At 44.1% G+C, this 17290-nt stretch overlaps 1 protein-coding gene across 4 annotated transcripts in view; it reads left to right on the forward strand.

The window, feature by feature from the left end:
* Positions 1-17290, forward strand: part of SBF2 (SET binding factor 2) — a 244048-nt gene that overhangs the window by 96550 nt on the left and 130208 nt on the right. For all 4 annotated transcript variants that reach the window (XM_075188497.1, XM_075188498.1, XM_075188499.1 and 1 more), the window contains exons 4-5: positions 14512-14634; positions 15454-15564. In XM_075188497.1, coding sequence (XP_075044598.1) covers positions 14512-14634; positions 15454-15564 — 234 coding nt within the window. The remainder of the gene's footprint in view (positions 1-14511; positions 14635-15453; positions 15565-17290) is intronic.

Genomic DNA, 17290 nt, shown 5'->3' on the forward strand with positions numbered 1-17290 from the left:
ATCTGGACACTTCACTCCTGTAACATTCTGTAAAAGTATAGTGGGAAAGGAATATAAAAGTGTGAGTTCTATGGTCCTTAATGTCTAGGACTTGGGGTTTTTCATATTGTGAGCATGTCTAAAATCTACTAAAACATATTTAAAAATGCCCCGTCTTTTTCCAATCCTCAACAATTTGTTTACTAAAGCCCCTCCTAGTAAATCTGGGTACACACTATAGAAAATGACTTCAGATGCGATTTCTGTAACGATTTCACCAACGACTAAAAGTCCCGATGACCAGCAGATTCCTGTGTACACACCTACATGATTTACCATCAGATCTGTGCTCTTCATCTCTCATAACCATCTGCTGAAAAGATGGTGACTCTGTACACTGTACAGATATCTGCCTACGCTGCTGGTGGTGAGTGCGTGCACACTGTACAGATATCTGCCTACACTGCTGGTGGTGAGTGCGTGCACACTGCCACATTTACCTGACATCGTTCCATCGTAATTTTTAAGAATTTTATAAAACCAAATCAAATGATACAATGTGCTTTGGTACAATAAAACATGATGGAGGGAGCATACACACTAATGCAATGTCTGAACAAGCGGTCATTTATTGTGTCATCTGCACGATAATTACATAGGAGTGTACCCAGCTTAACCGAGGGGTGAGACACTTGGTGCTCGTGTCACCCAACAGCAACAATGATTTAGCTGGTTTTCTATGCTTGTTTTAGGATTTATTAAGTTGAAAATTGTTCTCATTGGTCTCTATTACAATTTCTTTCCCCACAAAGGCTTGTGGGGTTCAGTGAGACTCCCCTACTTACATCTAAGGGTCTGGTGACATGAATACGTATATCTGCTACTCCTTGAAGGAGCCCCTCTGTGAGACACGATGAGATTTCTGGCTCGCTCACTCGCTGGCTCTCACAATGAGGTCATGTAACATTCATGAAAAATATGTCCTCGGCCATTTTTAAGTAATAAGTTTAAGACAAAGAATTCACCAAATGTTAAACTTGGCCTGAGAGCCCCATATGTCTCCATTTAGTTTATACAGCCAATACCCAAATGTTTGTTATAAAATTCCTGTGTAAGATTTAGCCTAATATTCTTTGTCATTATGGTGGATGAATTGCATTGTCTCTCTGTAAGTAAACAATGGGATTTCCGGAGTGTGACCCTATGTTCACGTTCATTAATCCTAAAATGCTCTGGAAAATAACTGGTGAACATTACATAGAGATTCTCCCACCACCACTAGAGGGCGGAACGTCACTGAAATGAGCACAATAAATTTAATTGGTCTCCTTGCTTTTAAGAGGGTCACTATCGCCCATTAGCAGATCAGACTAGACATCCGATGGGTGCTTGGGATATCTTATTATAAAAGAGCAAAAAAGATATTTGAACGGATCCACAGGGCGGTTTTTATACAGGATTCATTTTGTACTTGTTTTGTTTAACATACCGTAATTGTCGGCCATAATGGAATTATCACTCGTCAGACCCATGCCTACATTAATACGGATGCGGTATCTTCTATACCACTACTGTTCTTTAAACCATCCCCCCAATTTTCAGGTAGTTCCAGGACTGGATCCCACTTCTACACAAACAGGATAATTGGCATCACTATATTAATATTGGTGAACGCACAGTGATCGATTCAGTAGAACCAAGAGAACAATATCAATAACGATGACCCGTCCATCGCAGACACTGATCTCAGTTGGCTTTTTTTAAACCACAAGAAGGGCATTGGGAAGAGAGACGGAGCGATACCTAGGAAGACATAACTATTTACACGGGACACTTCTTACCCGTTGGTGTAGCATATGGGATTTGCACCATCACGGCCCATGCACCTCTACATCACATTGCACTCAGATTGGCAGGCGCAGTGGCACAGTATACCTCGCTGGGGACCTCCGCAGCTGTGCGATGACATGAATCCCATCATCGTACCCTCGTCTTTCGCCATCCAGTAGAATTCAGACTTTCCCAAATGTCAGGGCGAGTCGACGTGTATGATTTCAGTGCTGCGCTTAGATTTTCTATGTTTCCAACTCCACCGCCGTGAGACAATTGTGTGGCAGTTGCAGAGATTCCCAGTGTTACTTTGTTGGGCACATTTAGCTCTTTGCACCAAATATACGTTGAGCGATGTTTTGTGGATATGTTGAAATGACGCAACTCTACCTAATGTGGTCTAAAACACAAACAACCAACAGCTCTGTAAATGTGCCGATCGGCTCATATTGGTGCGCTCGTCCCTCTGTACGCACCATCTCGTCCCTTGTTCACCTGTTTCCTCTCAGGGCTACATGTATCCTTGTAAATAAAATGCATGGCCCTCTTTGTCTTCATGACTGTAAAGGAATTGCGAGGTGACGGCTGATGTGTTGTGTGAGCGTTTTTCTCTCTCTTCTTCCTCTTTCTGTCTGTTTCTGGTTATTTTTATGACGTGTTTTGGCCTGGTTTTCCTTTGGTTGTCTCTACATAAGAGACAACTCCGGGATTATCTCTCAACATGTTCTGAGCATCACGATTAGAGCTCCCATCACATTCTGTGCTGTTCATAATCCATAACTACGTGACTATTGATATCTGCTGAATCTAGCCTGGTTGTGTCTCCGATGAGCCATCAAATTCAGACATCTTCCACCTGGGACACGGATTAATGAGGTGCAGAGCTCAGGATATTGGGAGGATGATCCAATTAGATCAATCTAGGGAATTTCTATATTCCAGAATACATGCCTTTTTTTCCCCCTTACTGGATGCAATTTTTTTTAATGTTTTGTTTATTCCCTCATAAATGGCCTAATCAGGATGCAGTGTCACTGAAGAATAAATTCAACTGTTAAATCCTGTGTAGTCTACATTTAGTGATACTAGGGGGGAATTCTATTAGCCGCAATATTCCTCAGAACATTGCGGCTGCACATTCGTTACTACGGTAAAATCTCTGCTAAATTTCCCTCGCAACTCTATGGGGTGCGAGAAAAATCAGCATAGATCTCTGTAAAAATCCCCACAGATTGAATCCCCCCCCTAGTTGTCTTTATTTAATTTTCACTATATTTTTATTTCCAGGCTGTTTGAGCTTACAATCATTTTTTGACACCTAGTTCACAGGCAGACAATACGATGTGTTCAATAAGACTGCCATTCTTTTTGCCTCTGTTCCCAGAGACCTCCTTTCAGTCTTAGTTTTGTGTGATGGTACTCTGCCAGTATGATGGTATGACCTCACTCGGGGGTGGAACTTGTCCTGAGCGGGGGTGGGGCTTGTCCTGAGCGGGGCAGGTCCGGATTACTGACAATAAAGATAAAGCAGGAAGAGCTTGTTTGCAGGGTAACACATATCCGTGCTAAGTGTTCCTCTGTTCTTGGTACAATAAAGGAGAAAAAAAGAGGCACCATTTGAATAGTCCTATTCATATCAAAGCATAATTTTATTCCAAGCTTCTGTTTTACTCTACCTCGGAGGCTGACGACTATTATCAGATCTCTTTTACATTTATTATATCATATACTTGATCTGATCTATCTATTAAGTGGCTGCTAAACCTGAAATACTAGATGGTTACTGGTAAGAGAGCGGAGCGACACATGGAAGCGATTCAGGAGCATTTTAGAGCTGTGAACATTTGAAATAATGTTGTGATTGTGGTTTATTGAAGGGCTAGATGTAACACTGTAACGTTGCTGACAACAGAGAACAATAGTTTACACTTGGCTGTATATCATATGTAATTCCAATGTCAAACATATCGAGTTTTGTCAAACTATGGAAACTTTTCCACATACGTCTGTTATTAGTAGCTGTCTTACAAGACAGCTTGTGGATTGATCTGCCAAGATAATATGAAAGTACAGGAGAAGCGTGATCTGCCAACCACGGAGTTATAAGGCTGGAATCTTCTATACTGTATGGAAATTTAAGAATAAGATGCCATCTAGAACCGGAATTATGGAACACTGTAGGATACATAAAATTGATCAAATGAATAATGAAAACAACCAACCAGACTGAGAGATCACAGACACGGTCATCAGGGAGAGAGACTACAGCAGTCGCTGCCATCTAGTGGCCAAATAATCATTAAACATATCAATATATCATCATACACATCTAAAGGCAGGGTATACATACTCGAAACTGATACCACCACTGCTCCCGCTTCATGGAACCACCATATTCAGAGAGTTGGCAGCTATAGAACTCAATGTTTCTCCTAATTTTATTATTCACTACTGATTCTGCCCCTTTCACCAGATTGACCTTAAAATATACAGATATCACAATTTCTATCTGTTCCTAATTTCTAGGAACAGTCCCAAGTTTTAAAGATCTGTCCATGATAATGTGTGTCGCTGTTTGTCCGTTTTGACCAATTGCACAATAAGCTCCCACTTTTTTTTGGCTGTTAGATGTAATTATTAAGTCCCATTATTATTCTCTGAGCTTTAGGAGGTAACATTTTCAGAATGGGAGCAATTAAAATGCAACAACGTGCACTATTGTCACAATCTTTAAGCATGCCATGATGGGTATTGTAGTGCTCCAAGGTGTGCCGAGATGGACATATGTAACCTTAAATGTTGGCAGCTATGTGATAGATGATTTGTGTGTGTGTGTATATATATGTATATATATGTATATATATGTATATATATGTATGTATATATATGTATATATATGTATATATATGTATATATATGTATATATATATATATGTATATATATGTATATATATATATATATATATATATATATATATATATATATATATATATATATATATATATATATAATCTAAATGCAGCCCATATGATGGCTGCTTCCACTGTGTGTACATTAATAAGTCCCCTTTCATGCAGAGATTCTCTGTGCTAAACATGTATGTGATTGTTGGTCATGTGTCTGCAGTGTGTGTACGTACCAGGTGTGAGGTGCTGTGATTCTGAGAGCACTGAGCGAGGATACAATGTAACTATTTCTCAGAACAAGTTAATGCCCAACATAGAAGTTCAGCTCAGGATACTGTAAAATCATCGTGTAAATTTGCTGACTGTGGATACAGATATATTTATGCATCCAGTTTGACCTATAGATAAAAGTACGGTGTATCGCTTCCTGGCTCCTAGGGGCCATATCCTCAAAATCTGTTTAATAAGTATAATTCGACTACGCAGTTTGTTTCTTTAGAAAGTAATTTTTGTTGTAGCCAACGCTTTGGTTGTTTATGTGGTATTAACCTGCCACTTGCACTGTATCTCTTGAATTGTTTCATTATACTGACATAATATACAGAAAATTTTAGAAATTTATGACTGGTGATTGCAGTGTCCTTGTAAAATTGATTCTTAAAGAGCACTGGAGAGGCAGAGCCAATATTTGTTAAGATAAATTTACTAGGAACTAGTGACATTGTGAGTCACAAGGCGCCTTGCCCCAAATACAGAGCACCACTAGCTTTCTGCACTGGTTATTTTGAATCTCTGGTGAGATCAGGAAATGAGGTGGCTGTTGGAGGGTCCAAAGTAAAACGCTATTAACCAGTGATGTACAACATGAAGTAGCTGGAGACCTGCAAGAGTTGACCCTCCAGCCTTCAAAGGGGTGGGACAGAGGAAGTGCACAGTGCACTACCTCCTCCAGGTATACCATGTGACCTCCCTGCACTGTGCACTCCCTCCTCCTCCTCCTCTGGGTATACCATGTGACCTCCCTGCACTGTGCACTCCCTCCTCCTCTGGGTATACCATGTGACCTCCCTGCACTGTGCACTCCCTCCTCCTCCTCCTCTGGGTATACCATGTGACCTCCCTGCACTGTGCACTCTCTCCTCCTCCTCTGGGTATACCATGTGACCTCCCTGCACTGTGCACTCCCTCCTCTGGGTATACCATGTGACCTCCCTGCACTGTGCACTCCCTCCTCCTCCAGGTATACAATGTGACCTCCCTGCACTGTGCACTCCCTCCTCCTCCTCCTCTAGGTATACAATGTGACCTCCCTGCACTGTGCACTCCCTCCTCTGGGTATACCATGTGACCTCCCTGCACTGTGCACTCCCTCCTCCGGGTATACCATGTGACCTCCCTGCACTGTTCACTCTCTCCTCCTCCTCCGGGTATACCATGTGACCTCCCTGCACTGTGCACTCCCTCCTCCTCCGAGTATACCATGTGACCTCCCTGCACTGTGCACTCCCTCCTCCTCCTCTGGGTATACCATGTGACCTCCCTGCACTGTGCACTCCCTCCTCTGGGTATACCATGTGACCTCCCTGCACTGTGCACTCCCTCCTCCGGGTATACCATGTGACCTCCCTGCACTGTTCACTCTCTCCTCCTCCTCCGGGTATACCATGTGACCTCCCTGCACTGTGCACTCCCTCCTCCTCCGAGTATACCATGTGAACTCTCTGCACTGTGCACTCCCTCCTCTGGGTTTATCATGTGACCTCCCTGCACTGTGCACTCCCTCCTCCTCCTCCTCTGGGTATACCATGTGACCTCCCTGCACTGTGCACTCCCTCCTCCTCCTCTGGGTATACCATGTGACCTCCCTGCACTGTGCACTCCCTCCTCCTCCTCTGGGTATACCATGTGACCTCCCTGCACTGTGCACTCCCTCCTCCACCTCCTCCTCTGGGTATACCATGTGACCTCCCTGCACTGTGCACACTCTCCTCCTCCAGGTATACCATGTGACCTCCCTGCACTGTGCACTCCCTCCTCCTCCTCCTCTGGGTATACCATGTGACCTCCCTGCACTGTGCACTCCCTCCTCCTCCTCCTCTGGGTATACCATGTGACCTCCCTGCACTGTGCACTCCCTCCTCCTTCTCCTCCTCCTCTGGGTATACCATGTGACCTCCCTGCACTGTGCACTCCCTCCTCCTCCTCCTCCGGGTATACCATGTGACCTCCCTGCACTGTGCACTCCCTCCTCCTCCTCCTCTGGGTATACCATGTGACCTCCCTGCACTGTGCACTCCCTCCTCCTCCAGGTATACCATGTGACCTCCCTGCACTGTGCACCCTCCTCCTCCAGGTATACCATGTGACCTCCCTGCACTGTGCACCCTCCTCCTCTGGGTATACCATGTGACCTCCCTGCACTGTGCACCACCCTCCTCCTCCTCCTCTGGGTATACCATGTGACCTCCCTGCACTGTGCACCCTCCTCCTCCTCCTCCTCTGGGTATACCATGTGACCTCCCTGCACTGTGCACTCCCTCCTCCTCTGGGTATACCATGTGACCTCCCTGCACTGTGCACTCCCTCCTCCTCCGAGTATACCATGTGACCTCCCTGCACTGTGCACTCCCTCCTCCTCCTCCTCCTCTGGGTATACCATGTGACCTCCCTGCACTGTGCACTCCCTCCTCCTCTGGATATACCATGTGAACTCTCTGCACTGTGCACTCCCTCCTCTGGGTTTATCATGTGACCTCCCTGCACTGTGCCGAGGTGGTCACGTGAGAAAGAAGTCGGCTGCCCTCCTAATCAGTTTGGAATCAGCTGGTTGGGGGGGCGGGGCGCAAGTGAAGGCTCCGCAGGTCGCCTGTTGCTCAGCGCTGCTATATACAGAGAGGGAATAAGACCTGTTAAATACCCTCTAAGATACAAATTTTTGTGCGGGTGACTGTCTACACAGCGATCTGTTCAACACAGACAGCACCGTGAGACTGATACATAATTCAGTTTCTCATGGTAACACTTGAGCTGCGTATACCACTTCTGTCTGTGTGGATCTCTGTACTACACAGTGTTCAGTTCAGAACATAACCATAAAAATCTCTTGCATTGATGGCTAATAGAGAGTGGGGCATTCATGAGATGGTGCACAGGGTTGGTTGATGTAACCCACAGCAACCAATCAGATTCCAGCTTTAATTTTTAGAAACCTTTAGGGTCGCTATGGACTTTAGTAATATCCCCATTTGTACCGAACCAATGACTATTGCAGGTAGTTTGGCGATTTATATAAGTAGACACAATTGGGGCGTTTTAATGTTTAGTTAATCGTACGTCTGAGTGTATGTGATTTATTGTGAAACACACTGACCTATGTGTCTGTTCCTGGACAAGTGCCCGATTCAATCCTGACTCACTCGTAGGTGTTCTTTGAACTCTTGTGATTTTTACCCTAGCAATGATCCCTTGACCTAGAGAGGGGTACTACATGGCCACAGGCTGAGGGACGGGATAAGCTCCACTGCTGTGGTTCCTGTGCGCACAGTGATAACAGACGTTTGTGATGCAGAACAGGTCTTGTTGTATAATGAAACGCCCTCGCCCATCGCTGCCCGCTGCTTTCCTGGACTCGCTATGCCCGGCTATGTGTTTCTCACGTGTAATATGGAAACAGATCTTCCATTTATCTTCCTCTCTGGCAAGGTTTATTTCATGGGGGTGAAAACATAAAATGAAGAAAGAAAACATCTCGTGAGTCAGAGCTGAAAATGAACCATCTGGGATGTGATCAGGAGCAGAGCAGGAATATAGCTCAGAACAGTGACAGCCGCGTCCATTCTCATACAGCGTTTACATTCTCTGTTACTGCACAACATTCAGAGTCTGTATCCTGGATAAGCACTCTCTCCATGCTCTGTACCATGTCAGTGTGTCCCTCAGGTGCTTGGTTAAGGGTTTGGGGCCAGGTGCTTGGCTGAGGGTAGAGGTTTGGGGCCAGGTGCTTGGCTAAGGGTAAGGGTTTGGGACCAGTGGCTGAGGGGAAGTGTTTGGGGTTAGGTGCTTGGCTGAGGGTAGAAGTTTGGGGTCAGTTGCTTGGCTGAGGGTAGAAGTATGGGGCCAGGTGCTTGGCTGAGGGTAGAAGTATGGGGCCAGGTGCTTGGCTGAGGGTAGAAGTATGGGGCCAGGTGCTTGGCTGAGGGTAGAAGTATGGGGCCAGGTGCTTGGCTGAGGGTAGAAGTATGGGGCCAGGTGCTTGGCTGAGGGTAGAAGTATGGGGCCAGGTGCTTGGCTGAGGGTAGAAGTATGGGGCCAGGTGCTTGGCTGAGGGTAGAAGTATGGGGCCAGGTGCTTGGCTGAGGGTAGAAGTATGGGGCCGGGTGCTTGGCTGAGGGTAGAAGTATGGGGCCGGGTGCTTGGCTGAGGGTAGAAGTATGGGGCCGGGTGCTTGGCTGAGGGTAGAAGTTTGGGGTCAGGTGTTTGGCTGAGGGTAAGAGTTTGGGACCAGGTGCTTGGCCGTGGGTAAGGGTTTGGGACCAGGTGCTTTGGTGAGGGTAGGAGTTTTGAGCCAGGTTCTTGGCTGTGGGTAGAGGTTTGGGGCCAGTGGCTCTGAGGGGAGGGGATTTGGGGCCAGGGGCTGTGGGCTGATGCAGGGCTGAGAGAAGGGGGTTGAGGACAGGTGTTGGGCTGAGGGGAGGGTTTTGGGGCCAGGTGCCTGGTTGTAACTCTCTGGATGAGGAATGTCCCAACATGGCCATCGTTGCCAAAGATATTTTCATATGTGTGGCCTAGTGATGTCAGAGGTTGACAAAGATAAGGACAGTCATCTATACTTTCCAATAAATTAATAACTATCAGTATAATATTACTTGCCAAAGCTACACAGCCCCATAGACCTGACCAGTGTAACTGATAGCTGGGAGTTCTCTGTCATCCGAGACATCCTCACTGACACAGCACTCATCTCCTGATCTACTCTGTGCTGCTGGGGACCCTGCTCCTTCCACTATATAACTCTGTCTGTGTCTCCCTGATGCCTCTATTCTGCTCCTCCCATCACTGCCCCTATTGCATGCAGCCCTAACACAAGTGGACAAGTCTCTGCCTCCTGCAAGATCAGCACACTCATTTCAGAAATACTCAGTGCTGTCTCCACTCCCACTTAAAATCTGGGGACACATGGACAAACAGCAGATGTAGACCGGTGACAATAAAGTTCTCTCACCCTAGTTAAATGCACTCTAAATTTTTCAGATCTCTGCGAAATGTTTAACCCGGACTTCTCTGTAACTAAACGACTAACTGAAATCATTGACTAATCCGAGATTGTGGACAAAGATTAAACCTAGGTTTTAATATGACGCAGAACAAGAACATTTAATTCTATATTGTACAAACATATATTTAATTTATTGCAGTAGAGACTCAGGATTTTGTTTTGCTATATTGTGTTTAGTCGGAGACGAGGGGAACATTCCAGTGCGCCCCACTTATACAAGTAAAAAGCTGCTAAGTTTTTAGCAGAACACCTGACCTATAAAATGTGTTCAACTAGCAAACAGCGACATTCATCAAACCAGGAGTCAGCTGTAATCCTTCCAGCAGTTAATGGTGTGCTCTTTAACATGCAGAGAACAATGTTTCAGTAATGTTGCTAGCAACCAAGGACTTGTAAATAGAACACATGACAGGTATTATAGACGGTTGTGAATTTCTATCAGGAAAAAGCTTCCTTTATTGATGATCCATCTTCTGTAACATGACGCGAATAAGCTCATTTAGTTTGTCTTTTAAAGGTGTAATATACTAAAATAAAGTTACAATTGCCGTACAAGGCCACATTTCTTTAAAACGATACAATTGGGATTTTGTTCTTGTTTTTTAAGATTTTTGAACTTTTAAAGGATGGAAACCTCCTTCGAGATTGCAATATTTTTTTTTTGTAAGACAGTGAGGGACTTCCATATAGATTCTAATATAAAGTAGCGCTGTAGGTGAGGGCCATTGTCTTGCATAGAAGTCAATTTTCGCCTTGGGAGCCCTCTCATTTTACTGAATCAATTAGCCACCAGCAGGCTATGAGCTGTAGGATAAGGGTTCATTATCTCCAGACCTCAGGTGCCCCCAAACAGGTCAAATGATGAGGATTTATCTCTAAGTACAGATGGTATAATTTTCGGATCAGTTAAATACACTCAGTCAACTGTGGTTGAAATCTAGAAAACAGGATTTCTGGTACATGTGGACTGGGGCTGAGGACACTGCTCTAGAGCGGACTCATGTGGTTCTTTTTAATGCATCACCTAATGTTTACAACACAATGGGACAGACACAGACTATACCAATCAGCAAAGAATTAGATAATCGCCTATTTTAGACACACATGAAAGACCAAATCGGATAAGTTTATACATATTAATTAGACGACTTTGAAAGCACGTTTTTCTAGTAAATACACCTAGTTTATGTAATCTATATTTATAGTTTAGCTCTTCCATTCTGTTTATTAATCACATTGCTCACCTCAACCGTTTGTAAATCTTTCCTGTCCTTCTTTCCAGTGAGGTGTTAAACTGTACCCCACATTCAAGATGTGATGTAACTAGTCATTTATTCAATGTTAATACTCTGTTTGCATCACATACATTTATCCTCCTCTTTTTGTATATCTGGATTCTATTGGCCTTTCTGGCTGCTGCTTGGCATTGGGCTGCTTATTCTCAGCCACTATTCCTACGTCCTTCTCCATCTACACAGTTGTTTTCCATGTCATGTGTAAGCGGCACAGTTATTATCACGGTCTAGGTGAATAACCCTACGTTTACCTATTCTAAATTTCGTCTGCAATCCCGACCCAGCTTACCATTTCATCTAAATCTTTTGGTAGCAAATTAATATTAAATACCCTACAGAGCGGGGTGTTACCAGCAAATATGAAAACCTTATACAAGGTCCCAGGAACCAATACTGAGTGTAGACAACTAATAACTTCATCCTAGTTTGAATCTGTTCTATTTATAACTACTTGTTGCCTTTTATCCTTTCACCAGCTATCTACTACCCAGGATTAAAACTCTGCTTAAAATAAATCCTAATTACTAGGTGTGGCCGGTCCTTCGCCCAACGATGCCAAGTGCGTGTGTGGGTTGGTAGATTTGTACACAGCCGCGATGTTGCATCACGATTAGTTTCTTATATGACGGCACTCTCGCTTTTTCGACTTGCATCAGATCCCATCTGGACAAGGTCCTTCAGCTGTGTTGGATGGGTGTAATCATTTACTTTTTTACCAGAGCTGCAGGAAGATGTCAGGGTGACACTGAACAGTATATTTCACCTTCGTGGTTCTGTAATCTTCCATTTTGGAATCTAGTTGTTCTATCGTTTAAACTGTGTTCTCAATATGTATATGAAAATAAACACTAGAAACAGTTAATGTTATCCTAATGTTGTGTTTGTTGTGTACACATTCTAGTGTGGTCTAGCAAAAGCTGTGTGTAGTTGTAATACTTCAAGGAGGTTTGTGTCATATTGGACTGGATGGAACTTGAGGTTTGCCGGAGCCTAGAGGACATCTAAACACGTTGTATTGGGTTGTGAATTACACAAGAGTTCGGTTAGTCATAAGACCCAGCTGCTCGACCTGATCTCTGAGCCCTTATTTTATATTTTCTCAGTCTTGTCAGAAATTCACAGAACTCCAAGTCTGTAGCCAATCAGAGCATTTGTAATAAAAGAGCTAACACTCATTAAGGAAAAAAAAATCATACGTTCAACTTGCTAATGCTTAGGGTAGGAAAATCTTAATGATGACGTTGGGTTGGCCTTTCAGGAGATTTCCGTCCACATTGCTTTTTCAGTCGATAAGGTGATGAGGATCTTTGAAGCATGGAAGTACGAGATGTAGGCACAGTTAGAACCAAGGGTATCAAATGCAGAACTAATGATTTGGCATGTAGTTCTTGTGTATTTGGGCCATAGTTCTTGTACATTTGATATTGGTACTCTGGTAGAGGTATTGTTCATCAAAAACCCAAGTTTCTTCCATTCTCTCTTTGCAGTGCAGGTAATAAGGAATCATGAGTTGGAGGTATGATTAGTGTATGAGCACACAGATTTATATCTGGAGCAGCACGGTGGCTCAGTGGTTAGCACTTCTACCCCACAGTGCTGGAGTCATAAGTTCGATTCCCGACCATGGCCTTATCTGTGTGGAGTTTGTATGTTCACCTCGTGTTTGCGTGGGTATCCTCCGGGTGCTCCTGTTGTCTCCCACACTCCAAAAACATACTGGTAGGTTAATTGGCTGCTATGAAATAGACCCTAGTCTGTGTGTGTGTTTGTTAGAGAATTTAGACTGTAAGCTCCAATGGGGCAGGGACTGATGTGAGTGAGTTCTCTGTACAGCGCTGCGGAATTAGTGGCGCTATATAAATAAATGATGATGATATCTTGTTTTGGAGACGTAGTGGTGGATTTGTAATAGTTGTATGGAAGCAGGATGGTTGGGGTAGGTGGATAGTGTCTTGCATTAGAGAAGTTTATAGTATACTCTATAGTGTATTATGCGGGAAATGTGTTGCAGCCTGTTGTATTCCAGGTTAAAAAGTTCCCAGACAATCCGTTTACACGGTGAAAGCCTCATTCATTTCCCATGCGACATTGCGGTGCTGATAGGAAGGATCTGAGCTCTAAGTGGAATAGATAGCTTTGACTGTAAAACCTCCTTCTATTTCTGTTAAAATATATGCTTCAGGTCAGCTACAGATATATTATAGTGACAGGGGGGTCCTTGCAGCGTTGGATCAGAATTACTCCTGTCGGAGGAGGGCAGTTACCAGACCTAATCCTGCAAGACAGGCCTTAGTTCTGCTCTAATCTCAGACCACAATAAATCTCTACTCTCATTCCAAACGTTTAAATAACCATCAATCTGCGTAGAACAACATTGGTCTGTGGCTGCAGGAGGCAGGTTCTATCCTGATTATCTCTGCCGTAATGTTATGACTGTGGTAACAGAGTTTGGGGATATTGCTGCTCTTTTACCGTTCGTGTCACTGTGTATTTGTATGTAACACCCAGTCAGTGCACAGCACATTTTAAACAATCATTAAAAGGCGGATGTTGTCTGAGGCAGACATTTCTGTTCACGAGAATGCAGCCTATTGGTTCTCTAGGAACCAGGGACATCACTGTTTTGGGGTGAAATGTGAACACCCCATAACCTGTGACCATGTCTTCTCATACTGCCGGTGGTACACCCACATTTTCCAGATGACCCATATACACAAGTTAGGTGGTTTGTTCAGTGATGTAATTCATCATCATCATCATCTATATAGCGCCACTTATTCTGCAGCGCTGTACAGAGAACTCATTCACATCAGTCCCTGCCCCATTGGAGATTACAGTCTAAATTCCCTAACATACACACACAGACCGAGGGAGACCAATGTCTATTTAATAGCAGCCAATTAACCTACCAGTATGTTTTTGGAGTGTGGGGGGAAACCAGAGCACCCGGAGGAAACCCACACAAATTCCTAATGAAGTGATAAGAATATCGGGTGATAGACTTTAAACAAGATCAATAAGTCAAGACATTTTTTTATTTTTAAACCTCATCTATTTCTCTATCCTGTAGATATCGTTTAATTGTAACTAGAAAATAAGTTCACGGTTTGATTTCTCTTTAAACCTTTTCAGTGATCATGCAGCCGAGCTGTGATCATTCTCCAGTGATTGTCCTCACAGATACATCGTATTCTTACTTACAGGGGTAATTCTTGTGTCTTACAGGGGTCGAAGCGAGATCACAGCGATGGCGACGACGAGGGCTCAGGTTTAATCCAACCGGCGGAAGTGTTTGCTCCTAAAAGTTTGGTGCTGGTGTCCAGATTAGATTATCCAGAGATTTTCCGGGTAAGTATCTTTATTTTACTTTATCAAGTAAGACTGATTTGAATTTGTGGTGTATAACAAGAGTTCATCTACTTTGTACATGTATCTGACAGAGGTAATATTATATGATGTATTTGTGTTTATGTGGTTTGATAAAGACCCACTGTTTAGTATAACTAAAGAGTAACTTCAGCTGCAACCTAAAATATAATGGTGGGTTCAATAAATTAAGATAAAATGCAGTGTCCTACTTAGAGTACTGCAGGCCCACGGATCCCTAAAATCTCCAATGATCCGGGAATGCTTACGCTTGCTTGTCAGACAATGGTGTTGTTGATGCCCCTCCCTCAAATTCTTCCCATTGTTGTCGATGACCCTCCCTCATTCTCTTCCCATTGTTGTCGATGACCCTCCCTCATTCTCTTCCCATTGTTGTCGATGCCCCTACCTCATACTCGTACCATTGTTGTCGATGCCCCTCCCTCATACGCGGCCCATTGTTGTCGATGCCCCTCCCTCATACGCGCCCATTGTTGTCGATGCCCCTCCCTCATACTTGGCCCATTGTTGTCTATGCCCCTCCCTCATACTTGGCCCATTGTTGTCGATGCCCCTCCCTCATACTCGGCCCATTGTTGTCAATGCCCCTCCCTCATATTTTTTTCCCACTGTTGTCAATAGAGCCTTCTGGGAGACAAAGTGAATTGGGGGAGCACTGCACCCCGATTAAAGAGAAACCTGTATTTTCCATAACTTGGGTTTCTTGGACAGAAGTTAGGCTTGCTTTGGGTGCAGAGTCAGAGTTATTTTTGCTCTGGAATAATATCTTTCTGTTACCAGGCCTGCCTGGGGCTGATCTACACGGTTTATGTCGACAGTCTGAACGTATCGCTGGAGAATCTGGTTGCAAACCTGGTGACCTGCATCATCCCATCAGCCGGCGGCTCCCAGGTAAGCGGATAATCCGCCTGTTCATCTCGAGAATGTTTTTGTCAATTTATTTTTGTCATGGAATGTAAGAGAGCAGCTGAAAAGCTTTGAACGGTTAGTGGTATTCCTGAGCAAGTTGTGGAGCATTTCCCATACTGACCACCAGAGGCGCTGTCACAGGTTTACCTGAGGCGAGAACGCACGGCCATTCAGTCCTGTATATACTAAATTCAAATGCGCAGATAAACAAAGATCACTGCTCTCAATGATTCGTCCCATGTTTTTCTAGTTACTGTATCATTTGATTTTATTCCATCTTTATCCTTCATATCTACCACTTTCTCATGAGCCGCTAATTGGCTCTGGGCGGTCATGTGACATTGCACAGCGTAGTTTCAGAGGTTGCAATGAATTGTGGGAAGTGAAGGCAGGCTGCGTCTGTCAGTCAAACCAAGAGACCAAGGAAAGACTTTGATTGGCTGGGGCATAAGTTCCAAGATGTTTAATGGGTGTGGTTTGTTAAGATGAATTAGAGTCCATCACTAGTTTAATGTATATGTATATGTATATGTGTGTGTGTGTGTGTGTGGGTATGTATTGTTCTAGTTTGCAGTCTCGTTAGTATATTAATGAGACTTTGTACATCAGGAAAGTGGCACATACAGGAATGTACTTTAACATTCAAGACTTTGAGGTGACTGATGCTCTTTTAAATGACAATATAAAGTTTTTATAATTGCTTTCATCTTGTAGCATTCTTTATGTGTTGTCTAAATGAGGAACAATGTGCTTCCTAATTGCTGGGGGAGTTACATGGACTATCTGTGTTTCTTTATCTGGTTCATGTCCGTTACTGACAACTTCCCGGAATTGAAGTGCGAGGAAACATCCGCAGGTGATTGTATCCTCTGCTGCAGTTATCTATGGGTAATATACATGTGATATAAAGAGAGTTGTAGAGGTTCTCTGCTAAGTACAAATTACGTCTTTGTTATTCTTTCCTTCCACTGTTGGGAACAAGTCGGTGTTTCTATTTGGAGCTTGGTAAATGGGAATTATAGAGCTATATATTGTGATTTTCAGAGTAGTTGTACTACAGCGTCAGATGCTTTGTTGAAAAGTTACAGCTGGTAAAGACAAGCTGTGTTCTATATCCAGCTATTACCCAGGATAATACGGCCACTAGGGGCTTGTGGCTCATGTTTTATTATATCAGAGTGAGCAGTGTGGCTGCTCTCACTGTGATTAATGCAGATCTGCAGGATGACTTCTGTTTTCTGAAGATTTATAGCAAATTAAGTTGATAATGTGCTGATCAAGTGGAAAGAAGCTGTATAATGAGTGACCCTCACTATTGTCTGCTCCACTCACTGCAAGCAGGAGAAGTCATGTGACCTTCTCCGCTGTCTGCTCCATCCCACACTGGCAGAAGGGTCATGTGACCTTCTCCGCTGTCTGCTCCATCCCTCACTGGCAGAAGGGTCATGTGACCTTCTCCGCTGTCTGCTCCATCCCACACTGGCAGAGGGGTCATGTGACCTTCTCCACTGTCTGCTCCATCCCACACTGGCAGAGGGGTCATGTGACCTGCTCTACTGTTTGCTCCATCCCACACTGGCAGAGGGGTCATGTGACCTGCTCTACTGTTTGCTCCATCCCACACTGGCAGGAGGGGTCATGTGACCTGCTCTACTGTTTGCTCCATCCCACACTGGCAGGGGGGGTCATGTGACCACCTCCACTGCCT

Source organism: Mixophyes fleayi, chromosome 10 (genome assembly GCF_038048845.1).
Source record: "Mixophyes fleayi isolate aMixFle1 chromosome 10, aMixFle1.hap1, whole genome shotgun sequence".
NCBI classification, from domain to species: Eukaryota; Metazoa; Chordata; class Amphibia; order Anura; family Limnodynastidae; genus Mixophyes; species Mixophyes fleayi.